The sequence below is a fragment of the Mirounga leonina genome, unplaced genomic scaffold (genome assembly GCF_011800145.1).
Source record: "Mirounga leonina isolate KUSES-001 unplaced genomic scaffold, KU_Mleo_1.0 Mir_166, whole genome shotgun sequence".
In the NCBI taxonomy this organism is placed as follows: domain Eukaryota; kingdom Metazoa; phylum Chordata; class Mammalia; order Carnivora; family Phocidae; genus Mirounga; species Mirounga leonina.
Genome location: NW_023270418.1, coordinates 26,677,780 through 26,699,284, shown reverse-complemented (window position 1 = coordinate 26,699,284; position 21,505 = coordinate 26,677,780). Strand labels below are relative to the sequence as shown.

The window sequence follows — 21,505 nt, the reverse complement described above, 5'->3', positions numbered from 1 at the left end:
ATAAAGAGACACTGAAGGGGGACCTGGCCATTGGAAGAGAACTTACTACTCATCTTTCTGAATTGCCTCCAGCTTCTTCTCATTCCTGCTGTTTCTTGGTTCTCCCTCTAGGTTAAAGTATCTTCCACGATGTTCCCATTGCAAGGTGCCCAGATGCTGCAGACACTGGAGAAAGCCCTGAGGAAGAGCCTTCCTGAATCTTTAAAGGTGATAGTGGAAAATTGGGGGGGGGGGGGGTAGGTAAGGAATAGAAACTTCCTGTGAAACAAGAAAAGAGCATCTGGTCTGTGACAGTTGCTAGTGGTGTTTTCTCTCACTGAGTTTGCATTACCTCTCGACAAGATATTTGCTATCATGTCTGTGTCAATGATGAGAAGATGGAGCTCAGGTGATTTACCTAATATAACATAAATAGTAAGTTCAGTGCTATGTTATGAACATAGGTATGCTTGGAACCTAACTGCCTTTTGCTTTGTGCTCTGTAATTACAAAAGTGTTCCCCAGGGCGCCTTGGTGGCCCAGTCGGTTAAGCGTCTGCCTTTGGCTCAGGTCATGATCCCAGCGTCCTGGGATCAGGCCCATGTCAGGCTCCCTGCTCAGTGGGGAGTATGCTTCTCTCTCTGCCCCTCCCCCTGCTCATGTTCTCACTCTCTCTGTCGCTCTCTCAGATAAACAGATTTTTTTAAAAAGTGCTCCCTTACTCCTTTCCAAAAAAACCATTCTGTAATAAGATTGGAATTTTGTCCAGAGTTCTCTTCCAAAGTTCACTGAGACTACATATTAATGTTTAAATTATTCTCCTGAGAAGAACACTTCCCAGGTGAGAGGTTAACCATCATGTCCCCTCTAAAATTCATAAGAAGTCAGTTCCTATTTTGAATTAAATTTCTCAGTTTCACTGAACTGACTGCATATCAGGCTATTTTGTGACTGACTCCCAGTATCTCCCTTAACCTAGTACAACTGATCAGAAATCTCAGGATTAAGTAAGATGTACACATAAATACCTACATCCAGAACTGCGCAAGAGCAGCTCTAATGACATGCTCGGTTGATGCTCTGGACTCTTTTTTTTTTTAAGATTTTTTTTTCTACTAATCTCTTTTTTTCTTTTTTAATTTTATTTTGTTATGTTAGTCACCATACATTACATCATTAGTTTTTGATGTAGTGTTCCATGATTCATTGTTTGTATATAACACCCAGTGCTCCATGCAGTACATGCCCTCCTTAATACCCATCACCAGGCTAACCCATCCCCCCTCCCTCCTCCCCTCTAGAACCCTCAGTTTGTTCGTCTCTCCCTCTGACTTCCCCCCCTTCATTTAAAGATTTTATTTATTTATTTGACAGAGAGAGAGATAGCAAGAGCAGGAACACAAGCAGAGGGAGTTTGAGAGGGAGAAGCAGGCTTCCCACCGAGCAGGGAGCCCGACTTGGGGCTCGATCCCAGGACCCTGGGATCATGACCTGAGCCGAAGGCAGACACTTAATGACTGAGCCACCCAGGTGCCCCAGCTTGTGTTTTTCTTTAGCACCAAAGGGATAGGGTGCACTCCAGTGGAACCAAAATACAACCGTGTATTTTTGCGTATTGTGTATGTGTGTTTAGAGGACAATTGTTTTTCCCTGAAAAAGAAATTTCTATAGACATAGAAATTAGATTTTTACTGTTATAAGACATCCCTATAAGATGCATACATTTTAGATAAGATAAATGCATTTGCCTCCCTCACTCCCTCACAGGTCTGTTACTCCCTTCTTTCAGTATAAAGGAGAAAAATATTAGCATTACTTTATTTGGAGATCACATGGCTTAATTTTTAATTATTAGAAACAGACTCATGAAACAAGTTTCACTATTCTTTAATTACTACAAAAAAAATGACTTTGAGCCACAGCTGACCCTTGAAGAACATGGGTTTGAACTATATGAGTTCACTTCTATGTGGATTTTTTTCAATAAATACAGTACACTACTGTAAATGTATTTTCTCTTCCTTGTAATTTTATTAATAACATTTTCTTCTAACTTACTTTATTGTAACAATACAATATATAACATACAAAGTGCATCTTAATCGACTCTTAATCGACTATTCATATCATTGGTAGGGCTTCTGGTCAATTGTAGGTTACTCATAGTTAAGTTTGGGGGGAATTAAAAGTTATACACAGTTTTCCACCATGCGGGGAATCAGTGTCCCTAACCCCCATGTTGTTCAAGGACTAACTGTGATCCAAAACTAAAGTCACCCACTTTTGTAGTTTCTCACTATCATTAATCTCTTTACCTAATATTTGACTCCTTTCCCTTGGTAATCCTTAAGATTCGGGCAACCTTGCAGAGAGACAGTCAATTTTGGGGGAGGATGTTGCATTTGTCAGACACTCTACCAACAGTTGCCTAAGATATTTTTATGGTGAGTAGCTATTTTATAAATTCTTCAGGTCACAAGTTTTTCTTTGTGCTTTAGTGTAGAATTTTGTCATTTTAATTTCTCTTTACCTCTCCTGTTAAATGGACCCCATTTATTTTGAGAAAACTCTTGGTGCATCCCAAGTGTCCTTTCTTGGAATATCTCTGTGGTAGGATAAGGTGGCCCTCTTACTGCCTCAATTTTCATGAAGGATTAGCATTCTCCTTTGGTTGCATATTAAAGATATACATTTCCCCCTAACTGAAATCTAGAATATTTGTATGCCAGGTACTTTTAACGGATGTATAACCTAAAACTCAAAACTTACTTGAGTCTCGGTTGAGAAAAAGTCCAGCCATTCCTCTAAGTGTTAGATATTAAATATATTGTAGTGCTTGTGTCAACTCCAGTTGAGTCAACTTAGAGTAGCTGCCAGGTATGTTCTGAGTTCAGCAGGAAAAAAGAAAAAAAAATTTTTTTTTTTTAAAGATTTTATTTATTTGACAGAGAGAGAGAGACAGCTAGAGAGGGAACACAAGCAGGGGGAGTGGGAGAGGGAGAAGCAGGCTCCTGGCTGAGCAGGGAGCCCGATGCGGAGCTCGATCCCAGGACCCTGGGATCATGACCCGAGCCGAAGGCAGATGCCCAACGACTGAGCCACCCAGGCACCCCAAGAAAAAAAAATTTTTAATTAATTAGGCCATGGAATAACAAAGAGTAAGGGTTCTACATGTTTTCAGATCCCATAATGGATAATATTGTAGTGCAAATCAACTTTACAGGCCCCAAATGCAAATGTGTAAAAAGATAACATCTATATTTTGCCAAACTATACTGAATTTCTATATCAAGACTCCATTTATGGTTAAAAGCAAAATAAATTTAGATAAACTCAGTCAACTGAGACTTTTTAAAAAGATTTATTTATTTATTTTAGAGAGAGAGAGAGCATGCTCAAGCAGGGGCAGGAACAGAGGGAGAGGGAGAGGGAGAGACAGAGAAGAAGACTCCCCACTAAGTGCAGAGCCTGATGCAGGGCTTGATCCCATGACCCTAAGATCATGACCTGAGCCAAAACCAAGAGTCGCGTGCTTAACTGACTGAGCCACCCAGGCACCCCTCAATGGAGTTTTTTTCCCTTCTCTTTCTCCCTGGTCTAACATCAATAGTTTATGTGGGGTGGAGAGCAGGGGGGAATGATACTGGTATGGTCCTTGGTCATCATCTATCCATGGTGGAAATTATTAAAGTATACACCATCTTTTTGACCTTGGGCATTGGCATATTTCCATGCTGCTATCTGCAGAGGCTTCATGTTTACAGGTGCCATGAGGTCCATGCTGGTACCCACAGCTGCATTCCCCAACCCCCAAACCACAAAAACACAGTGTCAACAGGTTAGGTCTCATTCATTCTCTCCTCCTCCTACTCTCTGAACAGCTCATACAACAGGATGAGGGTGGGGATCCAAGACTGGACCCCAAGCCATGGGACCTCACAGCCTATTCTCTTGAGCACTTTGCTGTAGCCTCTGCTTGTTGGAGGAGGTTCATTTAATCTCTCCAGAGAATAATGTGGTCATTTATGTTAAGGAGTTTTAAACATGTGCAAAATCTTTGATCCAGCAACTACTCTGCTGGATATTCTAAGAAAATAGGTGTCCACACAAGGATTTCTGTGCAAGCACGTTCTGTGAAGAATTATTTGTCAAAGTGAAAAGTTGGAAATTGCTAAAATTACCACCAATACACAAATAAATTGAACTGTGATACAGCCATACGATGGAATCCTATGCAGCCATTATAAAATAATTGAAAATTTTTCTGTTTACGAACACAGAAATATGCCCACAATGCATTCAGTGGGGAAAAACACGATATAGCAGATCATTTTATGTTTGCAAAATTGTGTATTTCTATGTGTATGGATAGAAGAAAGTCTTGGAAGAGATCATTTTAAATCCTAAAATGAAGTGGTATTCTTAAAATCATCAAATTTTATCTGTCCAAACATTTTACTGTATGCATGTGTGATTTATATTGGATGGGGAGGAAAAGCTCTCCTTATTAGAGGGTTAAAAAAAAAATGTAGTACATGGAGATTGTTTGACCTAGATGCCCTATTTGGCTTTATTCTAATATGAAATTCCATGATTTCATAGAAATAATCCTTGTCTGGATCAAAGAAGGCACTTTACTGTCCCTTCCTAACAAGCCAACCCTCTCTCCCTTACTTGGGATGCTGTAGGTTTACGGGACTGTTTTCCACATGAACCAGGGAAATCCATTCAAGCTGAAGGCCCTGGTGGACAAGTGGCCTGATTTTACAACTGTGGTTATCCGCCCTCAGGAGGAGGTAAGGTGCCAGATGTGGAATGAATATGCCTCTGTGTTCATTTTTGCCGTGTGCCTGCCAAGGGGCTGGTAGTGTGGCAGCCCCAGGGGATACAGAAATGAATTGTGTGATGGTGGGCAAGTCTCTGTCTTCAAGGAACTCACAGCCTAGAAGAAAAAATCAATAAGCAAATAAAACAACAGTGTGAAGTATGCAAGAACAGAAGATGTACAACACAGAAATAGCCCAGATGAAAGCTGATTCAACTATGAAGGTTGGAGATGGAGGTTACAGGATAAGGCCAGAGACACTTCCTGATAAGAGGTTTCATCTGCACTGGATTTTGTGCATATTTTGTAGATAGTGTTAGGCTGACAAGAAAAAGAGGCCATTCTAACCAGAGAAAATGCCAAGGGCCAAGATAGGAAGGTGTGAGAGAACGATGAATAGAATGATTATAAAAAGTAAATTTATAAAACTATAATTTCCATATGCATTTGGGGGAAACATTTAAAGATTTGTTTATTTTTATTTTAGAGATAGAAAGAGAGAGAGAGCATAAGTCGGGGGAGGAGCAGAGGGAGAGGGAGAGAATCTCAAGCTGACTCCGCACTGAGCGTGGAACCTGATGCAGGGCTAGATCTTATAACACTGAGATCATGACCTGAGCCAAAACCAAGAGTTGGACACTTAACCAACTGTACCACCCAGGTGCCCACATTTTGGAGAAATACTTAAAAACTAGAGAAACTAAACAGTTAATACATTTCAGACAAAAATTCCTAAGCTTATCTTTAAACACCCAGTAAAATCATAAATTTATAAAAATGCAAATATTATATCTTTCATAGAAATAAAATTATTTGAAAATCACTAAATTAAATAATATATAAAGAAATTTGTATTAGTAATAAAAACTGAACTGAAATAAAATTATTTAATCTTTTATGTTAAATGTGATCTTAAGGCCAAAATGTATTAGTGGGTATCCTTGCTGACTTGTCAGTGTATTTTTGGGCATATTTTCCAATTATTTTTTAAGAAGCTTTCTAATTCTGCCCTGAGCTGTGGTAATATTTTCCCGTGCCCCCCTTTGCCCAATAATCTCATCTGTTATCGGAAGGAGTTAAGATGATGGAGGAGTAGGGGGACCCTAAGTTTGTCTCATCCCTCCAAAACAACTAGATAGTTATCAAATCATTCTAAATACCCAAGAAACCAATCCAAGGTCTGAAAAAACAAATACAAGTCTACAAGTGGAAAAGCAACCACTGTTTGGAAGGTAAGAGGTACAGAGACTTGAATCTGGGGTGATACAGTTGAGGATACAGAGGCAGGGAGGGAGCCTACTTAAGGAGACTACTGCGAAGTATTATAAGCAGTGGAGTGCAGAATTGGAACTTTTAGTAGTCTGCTACAGTGGGGGATGTGCCCGGCTTAAAGGTGTTCAGGTGGCGAAGCGGCTCAGGTGGCTAATCGGGGCAGAATCCCAGGTGTGACAGCATGGTCTCAGGATCCCCTGGGTTGCAAGAAGAAAGGGTGGTGCCTAAGTGCGGCAGAGTTTCCAGGTGTAGGAATGGGGAAGACAGCTGAGAACAGGGAGTGTAGCTGCTGGCTTTCTGCTCTGTGTTGCTATAAACTGCAAATGGCTGCGTGGTTGTGTGAAGCTTTCTTGCAAACAGGTCCAACAAAAAGCAGAAGCATATTGAGACCCTCCCTGGGAGGAACAGCCCGGGTCCCCACCACAGGAGTCCCTAAAATTTTGGAGTTTTGAAACTCAGTCATGTGCCTGAGATAAAAATGCTTGGATACATGTAGGGTGAACACAGAATCCTGACAAAAGCCAAGGAGACAAAAGTGATTGATTGCTTTTCTCTGAGGGCTCACTGATGAGTGGGCGCCGAGAATTTTCAGCTCCAGGGCTAGAGAGCCTGGCTCCCCCATTTTCAACCCCCGCTTCAGTGCTGAAAGCCTTCAGGGAGCAAAACAGCACCACCTAGTGGAGTCTGGAGCTGCTTACACTGAGCTCGGCCTCTGCACACTGGGGGAGTCCACCTAAGAAGCAGCAAAACTGGTGCCTCCCACCAGCGCAAACAACCCGTTCACATCAAGTTAACTGATCATAGAGGCCTGCAAAGCTTCAGCTGTTGGGGAAAACAGTATATAGCATTCTTTGTATTTTTATCTTTTAGTCTTTTAGTATTATTTTTTCAGTTATTTCCTTATTTTTTCAATTATTTTTTATTCTTTTTATTTTTATTTTTATACATACTTTATATCTTTATTGTTTCATTTTTTGTTTCCTTTCATTGTATTGTATTTTATATATATACACATTATATATATATATCATTGTATTGTGTTTTATATATATACACATATATGTATGTATATTATATACATATATATTTTCTTTCTTTCTTATTTTGGGATCTAGTTTTTTTTTAACAAGCAGACCAAAACACACCCAGGACCTAGGGGGTCTTTTCATTGTTGTTGTTGTTTCTTTCTTCTATTCTTTTCTGAACAAAATGATAAGACAGAAAAATTCACCCCAAAAGAAAGAACAGGAGGTAGTACTCACAGCCAGGGATTTAATCAATATGGATGTAAGTAAGATGTCCAAACTAGAATTTAAAACAACGATTATAAAGAAACTATGTGGGCTTGAAAAAAGCATAGAAGACACTAAAGAATCCCTTACTATAGAGATAAAAGAACTAAAATCTAGTCAGGCCAAAATTAAAACTGCTATTACCGAGATGCAGCCCCAAGTGTAGGCCATAAAAATGAGTATGAATGAAGCAAAAGAAAGAATCAGTGATATAGAAGATGAAATGATGGAAAATAAGGAAGCTGAAAAGAGAGAGAAAGAAAACTATTAGATCATGAAGGTAGACTTAGGGAACTCAGCAATTCCACAGAACAAAATAATATCTGTATTACAGTAGTCCCAGAAGAAGAGAGGGGGAAAGGGGAACAGAATAGAGAACCCAGAAATGGACCCTCAACTCTATGGTCAAGTAAACTTCAGCAAAGCAGGAAAGAATATCTAATGAAAAAAAGACAGTCTGTTCAATAAATTGTGCTGGGAAAATTGGACAGTCACATGGAGAAGAATGAAACTGGACCAATTTCTTACACCATACACAAAAATAAACTTAAAATAGATGAAAGACCTCAATGTGAGACAGGAATCCATCCAAATCCTAGAGGAGAACACAGGCAGCAACCTCTTTGACCTCTGCCACAGCAACTTCTGGCTAGACACATCTCCAAAGGCAAGGGAAACAAAAGCAAAAATGAACTATTGGGACTTCATCGGGATAAAAAGCTTTTGCACAGCAAAGGAAACAATCAATAAAACTAAAAGGCAACCTACAGGATGGGAGAAGATATTCACAAATGACATATCTGGTAACAGGCTAGTATCCAAAATCTATGAAGAACTAAGCACAAACTCAACACCCAAAAAACAAAAAATCCAGTCAAGAAATGGGCAGAATTCCTGCTCAGCAGGGAGCCTGCTTCTCCCTCTGCCCCTCCCCTTGCTTGTGCCCTTTTTCTCTCTCTCTGTTAAATAAATAAAATCTTAAAAAAGAAAGAAAGAAAGAAAAAAGAAAGAAAGAAAGAAAAAGAAAGAAATGGGCAGAAGACATTAACAGACATTTCTCCACAGAACACATACAAATGGCCAACAGACACATTAAAAAATGTTCCACATCACTTGGTATCAGGGAAATACAAATCAAAAGCACAATGAGATACCACCCACACCAGTCGGAATGGCTAAACTTAACAATGCAGGAAACAACATATGTTGGTGAGGATGCTGAGAAAGGGGAACCCTCTTACACTGTTGGTGGGAATGCAAACTGGTGTAGCCACTCTGGAAAACAGTATGGAGGTTCTTAAAAAAAGTTAAAAATAGAGTTACCCTGCAACTCAGCAATTGCACTACTAGGTATTTATCCAAAGAATACAAACAGTGATTTGAAGGGGCACCTGCACCCCAATGTTTATAGCAGCAACGTCTACAGTAGCCAAAATATGGAAAGAGCCCAGATGTCCACTGACAGATGAATTGATAAAGAAGATGTGGTTTATATATATACAATGGAATATGAGTCATCAAAAAGAATGAAATCTTGCCATTTGCAATAACATGGATGGAACTAGAGGATATTATGCTAAGCGAAATAAGTCAGTTAGAGAAAGACAAATACCATATGATTTCACTCATATGTGTAATTTAAAAATAAAACAGATGAACATAGGGAAAGGGAAGGGGAAAAAAAGATAAAAACAGAGGGGGGCAAACCACAAGAGACTCTTTAACAATAGGGAAGCAACTGACTGTAGCTGGAGGGGAGGGGAGTGGAGGGATGGGGTAACTGGGTGATGAGCATTAAGGAGGGCACTTGAGGTAATGAGCACTTGGTGTTACATGCAACTGATGAATCACTAAATTCTACCCCTGGAACTAAAAATACACTACATGTTAACCAAATTGAATTTAAGTAAAAAAAAAAATTTTTAAGAATAATTAAAAAAAATAAAAAATAGAAAGCAAATAAAAAAAAATAATAATCTCTGGTGCCTTGGTGGCTCAGTTGGTTAAGCGACTGCCTTCAGCTCAGGTCATGATCCTGGAGTCCCTGGATCGAGTCCCGCATCGGGCTCCCTGCTCGGCAGGGAGTCTGCTTCTCCCTCTGACCCTCCCCCCTCTCATGTGCTCGCTCTCTCTCTCTCTCATTCTCTCTCTCAAATAAATAAATAAATAAAATCTTTAAAAAATAAATAAATAAATAAATAATAATCTCATCTGTTATTTAATAATTTGAGATGATCTTCCTAAATAAGTGGTTTCTTTCTTTTTGGAACTACACTTTTGTTTAACTCTAGCATTGTTTTAAGAAAGCATTTCTAATTTTCATCTTCTTTGGCTTAAGTATATGTGGCAATTTTAATCCAGAACTAGCTACAACCAAATTTAATACTGTCACATTCATAAATGGTGTGTTCTGCAAGTATTTGAACTGTAGTAAAATTTATTCTTGCAACACTTTTCCTTATCAGTTGTTTTCCTCTTCTTCCCACTGAGAATAACAGAAGTATAGAAGAATGCTTTCTAAATTGTCTTTGCTTGATTTGAAATTTTAATGCAATATGTGGGTAGAGAGTATATTGTTATACAATTTTCTATCATAAATTGAATACTTGACTCTCTCCTCTTGATCTCATTATTTAAATGTTTAGGAATAATTGTAATGCACCAATAAAAATACCAACAATTTAGTACTTAAAAATATCACAGTATATCTCACATTTTGGTCCTTAGTATATTTTGAATGTATTCCATGTATGGTGTAGAAAGTGGTCCAGTTTCATTCTTTTCCATGTAGCTGTCCAGTTTTTCCAACACCATTTATTGAAGAGAGTCTTTTTTCCATGGATATTCTTTCCTGTTCTCTTGTCATAGAATAATGGACTATATAAACAGGAGTTTATTTCTGGCTCTCTATTCTGTTTCATTGATTTGCGTATTAATTTTTGTGCCAATATCGTATTGTTTTGACTACTACAGCTTTGTAATATATCTTGAAATCTGGAATTGTGATATCTCCGTCTTTATTTTTCTTTCTCAAGATTGCTTTTGCTATCCAGGGTCTTGGTGGTTCCATACAAATTTTAATGTTATTTGTCCTAGATCTGTGAAAAATGCTGTTGGTATTTTGATAGGGTTTTCACTGAATCTGTACTTTGAGTAGTATGGACATTTTGACAATATTAATTCTTCCACCCCATGAGCATGAAATATCTTTCCCTTTGTTTGTGTCATCTTCAATTTCTTTCATCAGTGTTTTGTAGTTTTCAGAGTACAGGTCTTTCAGTTCATAGGTTAAGTTTATTCCTACGTATTTTATTCTTGCTGATGCAATTGTAAATGGAATTGTTTTCTTAATTTCTCTATTACTTCATTATAAGTGTATAGAAACAACCAATTTCTTTGTATTAATTTTGTATCCTGCAACTATACTGAATTTATTTATTACTTTTAAAAATTTTTGAATGGAGGGCGCCTGGGTGGCTCAGTTGGTTAAGCGACTGCCTTCGGCTCAGGTCATGGTCCTGGAGTCCCGGGATCGAGTCCCGCATCGGGCTCCCTGCTCGGCGGGGAGTCTGCTTCTCCCTCTGACCCTCCTCCCTCTCATGCTCTCTGTATCTCATTCTCTCTGTCTCAAATAAATAAATAAAATCTTAAAAAAAAAAATTTTGAATGGAGTCTTAGGGCTTTCTATGTACAGTATCATGTCTTCTGCAAATAGTGACAGTTTAACTTCTTTAACAATTTGGATGAATTTTATTTCTTTTTCTTGTTAGATTGCTGTGGTTAGGACTTCTAGTACTATGTTGAATAAAAGTGGCAAGAGTGGGGGGCACCTGGGTGGTGCAGTCGGTTAAGTGTCCGACTCTTGGTTTTGGCTCAGGTTGTGATCCCATAGTCATGGGATCCAGCCCTGCATCCGGCTCAGCACTCGGTGTGGAGTCTGCTTGAGATTCTCTTTTCCTCTCCTTCTGCCCCTCCCACTCATGTGCTCTCTCTTTCTGAAATAAATAGATAAATCTTTAGAAAAAAAAATGGCAAGATTGGACATCCTTGTCTTCTTCCCGACTTTAGAGGAAAAGTTCTCAGTTTTTCACCATAAGGGCTTAATATCCAAAATCCATAAAGAATTTACACAACTCAATACCAAAAAACAAATAATCCAATTTAAAAGTGGGCAGAGGACCTGAATTAGATACTTTTCCAAAGAAGACATACACATGGCTTATAGACACATGAAAAAATGCTCAACATCACTCATCATCAGGGAAACACAAATCAAAACCACAATGAGATATCACCTTACAGCTGTCAGAAAGGCTACAATCAAAAAGATAAGAAATAACAAGCGTTGGTGTGGATATGGAGAAAAAGGACCCTCATGCACTGTTGGTGGAAATGTAAACTGGTACAGTCACTGTGGAAAACAGTAAGGACGTTCCTCAAAAAACTAAATATAGAAATACCATATGATTCAATAATTGCATTACTGGGTATTTACCCAAAGAAAATGAAAACACAAATATGAAAAGATAGATGCACCCTGATGTCTATAGCAGCATTATTTATAATAGCCAAGATAGGGAAGCAACCCAAGTGTCCATCAATAGAAGAATGGATTAAAAAAATTTAGTGTTTGTGGAGTTACTACTCAGCCATAAAAAGAATGATATCTTGCCATTTGTGACAACATGGATGGACCTTAAGTGTATAATGCTAAGTGAAATAAGTCAGACAGAGAAAGACAAATACTGTATGATTTCCCTCATATGTGGAATCTAAAAAACAAACAAGCAAAAAACAAAAATCAGAAACAAGGGGCACCTGGGTGGCTCAGTCAGTTAAGCATCTGTCTTCGGCTCAGGTCATGATCCCAGGGTCCTGGGATGGAGCCCCTGAGTTGGGCTCCTTGCCGAGTGGGAGCCTGCTTCTCCCTCTGCCTCTGCCTGCTGCTTTCCCTGCTTATACACGCTCTCTGTCAAAAATAAATAAAAATCTTTAAAAAAAAAATCAGAAACAAATCCATAAATACGGAGAACTGATGATTCCCTTTTGTACAGGCTTCCTGTTACGGCATGAGTAGGTCATGGGAATAAAAGCTACAGCGTAGGGAATACAGTCAGTGGTGGTGTCATGGCGTTGTATGTGAGAGACGGTAGCTATACCTGTGGTGAGGACAGCATAGACTATAGACTTGTTGGATCACTATGTTGTACACCTGAAACTAATGTAACATTGTGTGTCAACTATACTTCAATTTTAAAAACTCACAGTAGAGTGGAATTTATTTTTTTTTTTAAAGATTTTTATTTATTTGAGAGAGAGAGAATGAGAGACAGAGAGCATGAGAGGGGGGAGGGTCAGAGGGAGAAGCAGACTCCCTGCTGAGCAGGGAGCCCAATGCGGGACTTGATCCCAGGACTCCAGGATCATGACCTGAGCCGAAGGCAGTCGCTTAACCGACTGAGCCACCCAGGCGCTCCTGTAGAGTGGAATTTAGAAAAAAGTACTGCAATCATGAAATATTAAGAATTTGTTTTATTCCCCTTTTCCCAATGACAATAGGAGATGATAGATGATTTTGATCACTACACCAATACTTACCAAATCTACTCCAAGGACCTCGACAACTGTCAGGAATTCCTTGGCTCGCCGGAAGTCATCAACTGGAAACAGCATTTGCAGATCCAAAGTAAGAAAAATGGGATGCGTGCAGACTCACTTCTCTGTCCCGAACAATTTTCCCTATGAGTCATCTCCTACCCCCTGAGCTCTAGACCCTCAGCCTGCTGCCAAATTTTTAACTCACTCATAAAGGGAGGAAAAAATACCCTCAAAGCTTGCAAAGAATGGGTTTTATAAAGAACCATAATATAATTTCTTGATAGCCAAGGATTTATGGCATATTTTGCAGACATATCCAGGATCCCTTTGAATGACTGGATACCAAAGCAGAGCTTCCCCTAGGGCCTTCCATTCCTGGAATAGGAATGACAACTTGTGCTATAAAGTACCTCCCATATCACGAAGGGCAACTGTCATGGTTGTGGACATGCCCCCAGAGTCAGACTCCCTAGAATGGCATCTGCCTGTTACTTGCTACGTGATTCTAGTCACATGACTTAACCTCTCTGAGACTATGACTTTCATGTACAAAAATGAGGATAGTGATAGTTTCTAGAACACAGGGGCATTGGAAAGATTAAATGAAATCTTGAATAGGAATTTCTTACTACAACACCTGGATGGGTCTGTTAACTTTTGCCGTGTAGCAAGCCGCATAATTCTGCGAATCAACAGTTTGGGCTGGTCTCACTTGGGTTTACTCATGCAGTTACAGTCAGTCGGTGGGTGGACTATGGGCCAACTGCCACAGCACAGCCCAGGCACATGTTGGAATCATGGTTCTGGCTGTCAGGGTTGGCTGCCATGGTGATGGCATGTTAGGAGCCCGTGACCTCCGCAGGCTAGCCGAGGCCTATTCATATGGTATTGGTTTCAAGGTAATCGAGATCACAAGGAGAGGGCTAGCCCCAGTGGTCAAGCATTTTTAAGTTTTTCCCCTGCCTCAAATTTATTCTTCCCCACTGGCAAGAGCAAATCATGTGGCCAAGGTTTGATGCAGTGCAGGAGATGACTCCTCCAGGGAATGGATACAAGGACATGTGGGCGATTGTAGGCCATTCCTGCAACAATCTACTACACTGAGGACACAGTAAGTGCACAATGGATATGGGCTACTATTTTTCTAAAACACTCCTCTCCTTTCATTATCAAAACTACGTGATTATGAAGTCCAGAAAACTTGGTTCCAGTCTTGCTTTGCCACTAATGGCTTAATGAATTTCTGGGCCCATGTTCACGTACGGAAAATGGGGAAAATTGCCCAAATCCTGCAGCAGCACTGAGCCTAGGTTCTCTGTAAATCCCAGACACTTCCTACTCCACTGGAGTGCTTCTCCACAGAATGTACTTAAGCCACCGTCTCTCCTTATAATCCCATCCAGGTTCACAGCCCAGCCTAAATGAGGTGATACAAAACCTGGCAGCCACTAAATCTGTCCAAGTCAAGCAAACACGGTGCTTTCTCTATATGATGGCTAAAGCAGTAAAGAAACTGGTTCCTTCCCTGCTGGACGTAAAGAAGTTATCACCCAGCGGTGGCAAACCCAAGGCCATGTGAGTTTGCTACAAGTCACTCGGCATTACTCACAACTCCCACTGTGATGTAGCCTCCCGTTTTCGCTCCCTGCTTCCACTCTGGCCCATCTGCAATCAGTATTCTTCAATGTGGCCAGAGTAATTAAAAAAAAAAAAAAATGTAATTCAGACCATGTTCCTCCTCTGCTGAAAATACTCCACCATGTCCTCTCTCATCTGGAATCTATCAAACTTCTGCCCACTTCTTTGATCTATCCTGTCCTTCCTGAGAGCTTGCTCCAACAACAGTGGCCTTTTTCTGTCCTTCTGTCACCGCAAGCTCACCGACACTCAGGGACTTTGCATCTGCTATTTCCCCTGACTACTCTGTCTCTCGAGACAATAGAGGTAAGAACAAACACAAACCTCCATACTCATGGACTTTGTTTTTCTCCTGGACCTCCAATAGCAACCAAGAGATGTTTAAACTCTCCTCCCTGGACGCTACCCACGCTCCCTTGGTGAATAAATTCTGGCATTTCGGTGGCAATGAGAGGAGCCAGAGATTCATCGAGCGCTGCATCCGGACCTTCCCCACCTTCTGCCTGCTGGGGCCCCAGGGGACCCCTGTGTCCTGGGACCTGATGGACCAGACAGGAGAGATGCGGATGGCGGGGACCGTGCCTGAGTACCGGGACCAAGGCCTTATCTCTCACATCGTCTATTCCCAGACCCAGGCTCTAGACAAACTTGGCTTCCCCCTGTATTCTCACACAGACAAGAATAACAGAATCATGCAGAAGATGTGTTACAGGCTGCATTACGTCCCCATGCCCTGTGACTGGAACCAGTGGCACTGTGTGCCCCTGTGAAGCAGCCCTGAACACAAGACCATGTCAGAGGGGCCTGCGCCTGGGTGGACAGAGGGAAATAAGAAACTGTAAATGTAACCATCACTAAGGGAATGGCACTACTTGGGCTCTGGGGAAGCAGCATGATGGGTCAACATAACCACCCTGGTCCCTGCACAAAAATTGCTGGTGGGCTTCTTTAGATTTATCAGTAGGAAGCAGCCCCAGGTATTCCCGATGTGGCCCCCACATAATTGAGCCCCCCACACTTCTGGGATCTCTGTGACACTCCTTCATCAGCTCCATGTTGCCCCAAATCGCTCCTCCTGGAATTCCTAGGACATGGATTATATTAGTAGAGCCCTGACAAATTTTCCGGGGAGGGGTAATATTTTCTGGGCATTATGATTTATTTCTCCTCCTTTCTACGGCTGTTTCCTTAGTTATCAGCTAGTGTGTTCTGCTCATTAGGTTTGTAGAGATTATCTTATCTTCTGATTGCTGCTTTAGAAGTACATTAAATACATACAAATATATATGAGATGTTAGGTTAAACATAGTACACATGATATAGCAGAGAGAGTTAATAAGAAAAAGACATATGTTAGCCTGTCCTCTCCTCACTCCCACACTTCCCTAAACCCACCTGAACCCCAAACAATAAAGAGATTTTGTGTTTTACTGCATAAGGTGAAATGAAGCGGTTCATGATGGGGAGAGTATGGGTGAGTTTATGGAGAGAGGGAAGTGGGAGCAACCAGGGAGTGGATGTTTATTGAGAAGAGACAGAAGATGATAGGGAGGGTATGGATATGTATTGCCCCACTTGCCCTCAGTATGTTATTTCAGGATGCCTGAATTCTATGAAGTTCATGGGAGAATCTGGTTGGGAGTGTGGCAGGTTATTCTTCCTGGTAGGGACACATGAGCTGGGAGGATTCCTTTGCCCCAGCAAATCACCTGGATTAAGAACCTGTTTCCTTCTGGTCCACCCAAGCCTGGCATTAGGCTATGGAATGGGGGATGAAATGCCCCACCCACCCACCCACACAGAAATTGACTGAGGTTTAATTTCTTGGCCAGTCAATGTTTCTCAACTTTGGCACAGTGGATATTTTAGGCTGGACAATTCTCTGTTGTGGGGTAGGGACTGTCCTGTGCTTTTGTAGAATGCTTAGCAGGACCCCTGGCTCTACCCACTGATGCCAGGAGCATCCTCCATCCTAGTTATGACAACTAAAAATGTCTCCAGGTATCGATAAGTGTGCACTGCAGGCAAAGTACCTGTGACTGAGAGACACCAGTCTAGATAAAGGATTCTCAAACTTGAGCCTGCATCAGAATCACAGACTGTGATTTAACTGTCAGGCCTGTTAAAACACAGACTGTAGCCTAACTCGTAGGTTTCTGATTCAGTAGATTTTGGGTAGAGCCCCAGAATTTAAATTTCTAACAAGTTTCCAGGTGATCCTGATGCTGCTGGTCCACGAACCAGACTTTGAGAACCACTGGTTTAGAGAAATAATAGAACAGATTATGTCCTAGAGCCATAGTTGAAAATTCATATTGCACACTACTTAGGCATATTGTTTTACTTTTGTAGGTATAATGTAAATTTACATTCGAATTGATAATATTATTTCATTATTAAGGAGGGCACGTGTTGCAATGAGCACTGGGTGTTATACGCAAACAATGAATCATGGAACACTACATCAAAAACTAATGATGTAATGTATGATTAACATAACATAATAAAGAAATAAAAATAAATTGCTAAAGCTTCTAAAACATTGTCATTAAACAGTGCAATAGGCAGACACCACACTATACTTTCACTACTTCCCCATAAAACCTGCTCACTAGAGAATGATTTTTTTAAAAGATTTTATTTATTTATTTGAGACAGAATGAGAGACAGAGAGCATGAGAGGGAGGAGGGTCAGAGGGAGAAGCAGACTCCCCGCCGAGCAGGGAGCCCGATGCGGGACTCGATCCTGGGACTCCAGGATCATGACCTGAGCCGAAGGCAGTTGCTTAACCAACTGAGCCACCCAGGCGCCCCGAGAATGATTTTTTAATAAAGGAAAAGAGTATCTTCAGCTATTGAACACTGTTCCGTGGAAAAACACAGACCTTTGGGTGCTAAGAGTTGCCCAGCATGACCATTTACCTGGGCTGTTGGAAATCTGACCTGAAGGATTTTTTGTAGTCAGGCTTCTGGTAGGGAATGACTAGGTCATGGGAATAAAAGGTACCTCCTAGGGAATATTGTCAATGATACTGTAATAGTGCTGAATGGTGACAGATGGTAGCTACACTTGTGATGAGCACAGCATAAGGTATAGAGATGTTGAACCACTATCCTGTACATCTGAAACTAACGTAACATGATGTGTCACCTCCAGTCAATTAAACAAAAATGAAAAAAAAAAAAAAAGCAGGTGATTCTGGAAAAAGAAATCTAAAAAAGACTGCCCTGGGCCCTCACTGTGAGAGAGTCTATCGGGTTTTCCTGATAGCCAATATAGCTGTAAGCTTACACAAAGACTTATCCCCAGATGATAAGAATTGGAAGAATTAACCCATTAAAAGTTGTAAAAGCAGTTTTTCCAGGGAACCGCTGAAAGCAGATAGTACACAGAAGATGACTGCCTGAAAACAAGCAAAACAAAAACAAAAACAAAACCAGAAATCCAGATAAATTTCTCAGCTTCCACTAAAGACCACAGAAACAAGATTTTACTAAGAGTCCCATTCTCCTTCACATGTTTATATCCTTTCTTGTTTTGATTTTTGACTGTATTATCCTTTTTTCCAGCTTAAGGTTATCCAATTCTGATTTTCTATCAAATATCCCCCTTAACTGCTGACTAACTTCTTTAGGTTCTTTTTTTTGTTTTGAGAGAGAGAGAGAGAACACAGGGGGAGAGGAGCAGAAGGACAAAGAGAGAGAGAATCTTAAGCAGGCTCCAGCCCAGTCCGGAGCCCAAGGTAGGGCTCGAGATCGAGACCTGAATCAAAATCAAGAGTCCGACACTTAACCAACTGAGCCACCCAGGCACCCCAACTTGTTTAGGTTCTAAGGACAGTTCCATCTTAATTCTATAATTTATTTCTTTCAAGCTATTGCTAATGCAGTCAACTTAAAGAATTTCTACACATGGCCGCTCCTGGGGAAAACCCCACAAATAATGGACATATATTCAACTGATACTATTGAACTTAATTTTGAACAATGATATTCTGGTCAACAACTAGGCTTTAGAAAGATTAGAAAGATACTATTGATAAACATTCATGGAATGTTTGCAGGAACAACACTTTTGTAAAGTTTTGTTGACAAGAATTGACCAAATTTGATAAAACTTATCAAATATTACCACTCAATCTTAACCACATGAATCACTCCAACACTCGGTCATACTAGCTTTTTGTGAGCTTTCAGAGGTATTTTCTTGGTATTAATACTGCAAATCAGATCCCAAAGACTCAAACATTTGCGTTTTATTTATTTGAGAGAGCGAGTGAATAGGGGGGTAGTGGCAGAGGGAGAGAATCTGCAGGCAGACACCCCGCTGAGCACAGAGCCCCACGTGGGATTTGATCCCACAACCCATGAGATCACAACCTGAGCTGAAACTAGGAGTGGGACGCTTAACTGACTGAGCCACCCAGGCGCCCCCCACAAGGACTCAAACATTTGAAACTTTGAGTTATCCTAACAAAGTAATACAAGGTTCCAAATTCTTAGACACAGAAAGAAGTTTAAAGATGGTACAGTACTGTTACATTAATCTTACCAATAATTATACTCTTTTCATACAATATATAGAAGGACATGTCCTTGTGCTGTAAAAATGGACATATAAAATATTCCTGAGAATCAGAAACTGTTTGTTCATTGTAAAACCAAGATATGCAAACCCCACAGCATTAGCAATTTAAACATACCTCATGAAAGTCTCTTGTCTTCTTATCCTCTAAGGGAATCACGTTCTTTTACGCCATGCCAGGACTGTGGGAATCTTAGGCCATTCCAGTGTATCTCTCCCCCAACTCCCTCAGTGGACCATGTGTCCTTTCAAAGAGTCGGAAAATGTCAAGTACACCTGTAATTATACCTGCTAGCTGATGAGACACCTCTTGAGAACTGGAACTGGACAGCCCAAGGTGGTCATCTATTACTGTGCTTCCAATTGTCTCTCATAACAAGTAGCACTCGTCAAGCCATATAGCAATATCAAATTAGCTCATGTACTTCAGCCCACAGGGTTAGGGGTACTAGAATAGGCTTGGATTTTCTTTGGCCAACTGGTAGGAATCTGTGCCATTGCAAACACACTGGATTAACACCAAAGGTGAGTTGGAACAATCCAGTCTAAGAGAAATAAAATCCTACCTGACTTCAAATGGTTTCTTCCTCTTCTAAGTTAGTTCCCTTATGAGATGGAGCAAACTTCCAATACTTTTATCTGTTTTCAAGTTACTTCATGTCTGCTAAGATATCTGGTTACATTTGGATAATGTTTTAACATGATTTTGCTTTTCTTCAATACCAGGAGTCTCAAATTAAGGCAAAGGTTTATCTAACTTTGTGACTTGAACATTTCCACTTACATATAATGAGCTGGTTAAGAATAGTTGCCTTGAGTCAACACCGATGAGGAATTTGATGAGGATGTTTAACAGGAAAAACACACGCAGTTATCTGGGCTGTGTAGGACTGTGCTGTAGGACAACATATCATCTCTTTTTTACATTCTTCTCTTCGTTGCATCATTTTTCTCTTTATTAGCATGATCATATCAAAAAGGGTTTGGATCTCCAACCACAGGGAAAAGTATTTCACTCAGTATTTTGAGAGACACATTTACATAGGCAACCTAACCTACATTAGGGTAATTTTGTTTTGTTTTGTTTCACTTAAGAAACACAATATAGGGGCGCCTGGGTGGCTCAGTCGTTGGGCGTCTGCCTTCAGCTCAGGTCATGATCCCAGGGTCCTGGGATCGAGCCCCGCATCGATCCCCCTGCTCCGCGGAGAGCCTGCTTCTCCCTCTCCCTCTCCCACTCCCCCTGCTTGTGTTCCTGCTCTCACTATCTCTCTCTGTCAAATAAATAAAATCTTTAAAAAAAAAAAAAAGGGCGCCTGGGTGGCTCAGTTGGTTAAGCGACTGCCTTTGGCTCAGGTCATGATCCTGGAGTCCAGGGATCGAGTCCCACATCGGACTCCCTGCTTAGCAGGGGGTCTGCTTCTCCCTCTGCCCTCTTCCCTCTCATGCTCTCTGTCTCTCATTCTCTCTCTCAAATAAATAAATAAAATCTTTAAAAAAATAAAAAGAAAAGAAACACAATATATATTTTATATTCGTCAGGAACTTGTCTAAGCATTTCACTAATGTTAGCCTATTTAATTAAAAAAAAAACAACAACTAGTAACAGTGGGTAGTATTATTAACCCCACCTACAGAAGAGGAAACTAAAGCATAGAGAGATTAGATAACTGGCCAAAGACACACAACTGGTAAATGGTAGCCTCAGGATCCAAACCCTGATATACAACCAGAATTCCAAACTTGCAGAACCAGTTCTCTGAACCTTTGACCCAGAGGGAGAAACTGAATGCCTCTGGTTCCTATACTAGCTAATAGAAACTTATCCACACCTCCAGCTTTTTAAAAGGGCAAGGTCTACATTAAGAGCTTCAGCTTAGTGATTTTTGTAGAAAATTTATTGGGACTTCATCAACATAAAAAGATTCTGCACAGCAAAAGAAACAGTCAACAAAACTAAAAGGCAACCTACGGAATGGGAGAAGATATTTGCAAATGACTTATCAGATAAAAAGGCTAGTATCCAAGGTCTATAAAAAAACTTATCAAACTCAACACCCAAAAAACAAATAATCCAGTCAAGAAATGGGCAGAAGACATGAACAGACACTTCTCCAAAGAAGACATACAAATGGCTAACAGACACATGAAAAAATGTTCATCATCATTAGCCATCAGGGAAATTCAAATCAAAGACACAATACTTCTTTTAATTTTGCTCTGCTTTGTTTTGTTTTGTTTTTTAAGATTTTATTTATTTATCTGAGAGAGAGAGCATGAACAGGGGGAAGGTGAGAGGGAGAAGCAGACTCCCTG

At 40.4% G+C, this 21,505-nt stretch overlaps 1 protein-coding gene and 1 long non-coding RNA gene across 2 annotated transcripts in view; one reads left to right on the top strand and one right to left on the bottom strand.

The window, feature by feature from the left end:
* The window catches only part of LOC118015878, a 30,350-nt gene extending 10,904 nt beyond the window's left edge, over window positions 1-19,446 (bottom strand). Inside the window, exon 1 of the long non-coding RNA XR_004680714.1 lies at window positions 19,308-19,446. This is a non-coding gene — a long non-coding RNA (uncharacterized LOC118015878). The remainder of the gene's footprint in view (window positions 1-19,307) is intronic.
* GLYAT (glycine-N-acyltransferase) lies at window positions 130-16,015 on the top strand. Its single transcript, XM_035012916.1, has 5 exons — window positions 130-207; window positions 4,668-4,775; window positions 12,928-13,054; window positions 14,370-14,541; window positions 14,972-16,015. The coding sequence occupies exons 1-5, from the start codon at window positions 130-132 to the stop codon at window positions 15,372-15,374; spliced, it is 888 nt and encodes a 295-aa protein (XP_034868807.1). The 3' UTR covers window positions 15,375-16,015.
* Window positions 19,447-21,505: the final 2,059 nt, after the last annotated feature.

Coding starts and splice junctions, on each gene's coding strand:
- GLYAT (XM_035012916.1), top strand. CDS start 130: ATGTTCCCATTGCAAGGTGCCCAGATGCTGCAGACACTGGAGAAAGCC. Junction 13,055..14,369: donor ACAGCATTTGCAGATCCAAA/GTAAGAAAAATG, acceptor AATCCCATCCAG/GTTCACAGCCCAGCCTAAAT. Junction 14,542..14,971: donor GGTGGCAAACCCAAGGCCAT/GTGAGTTTGCTA, acceptor GACCTCCAATAG/CAACCAAGAGATGTTTAAAC.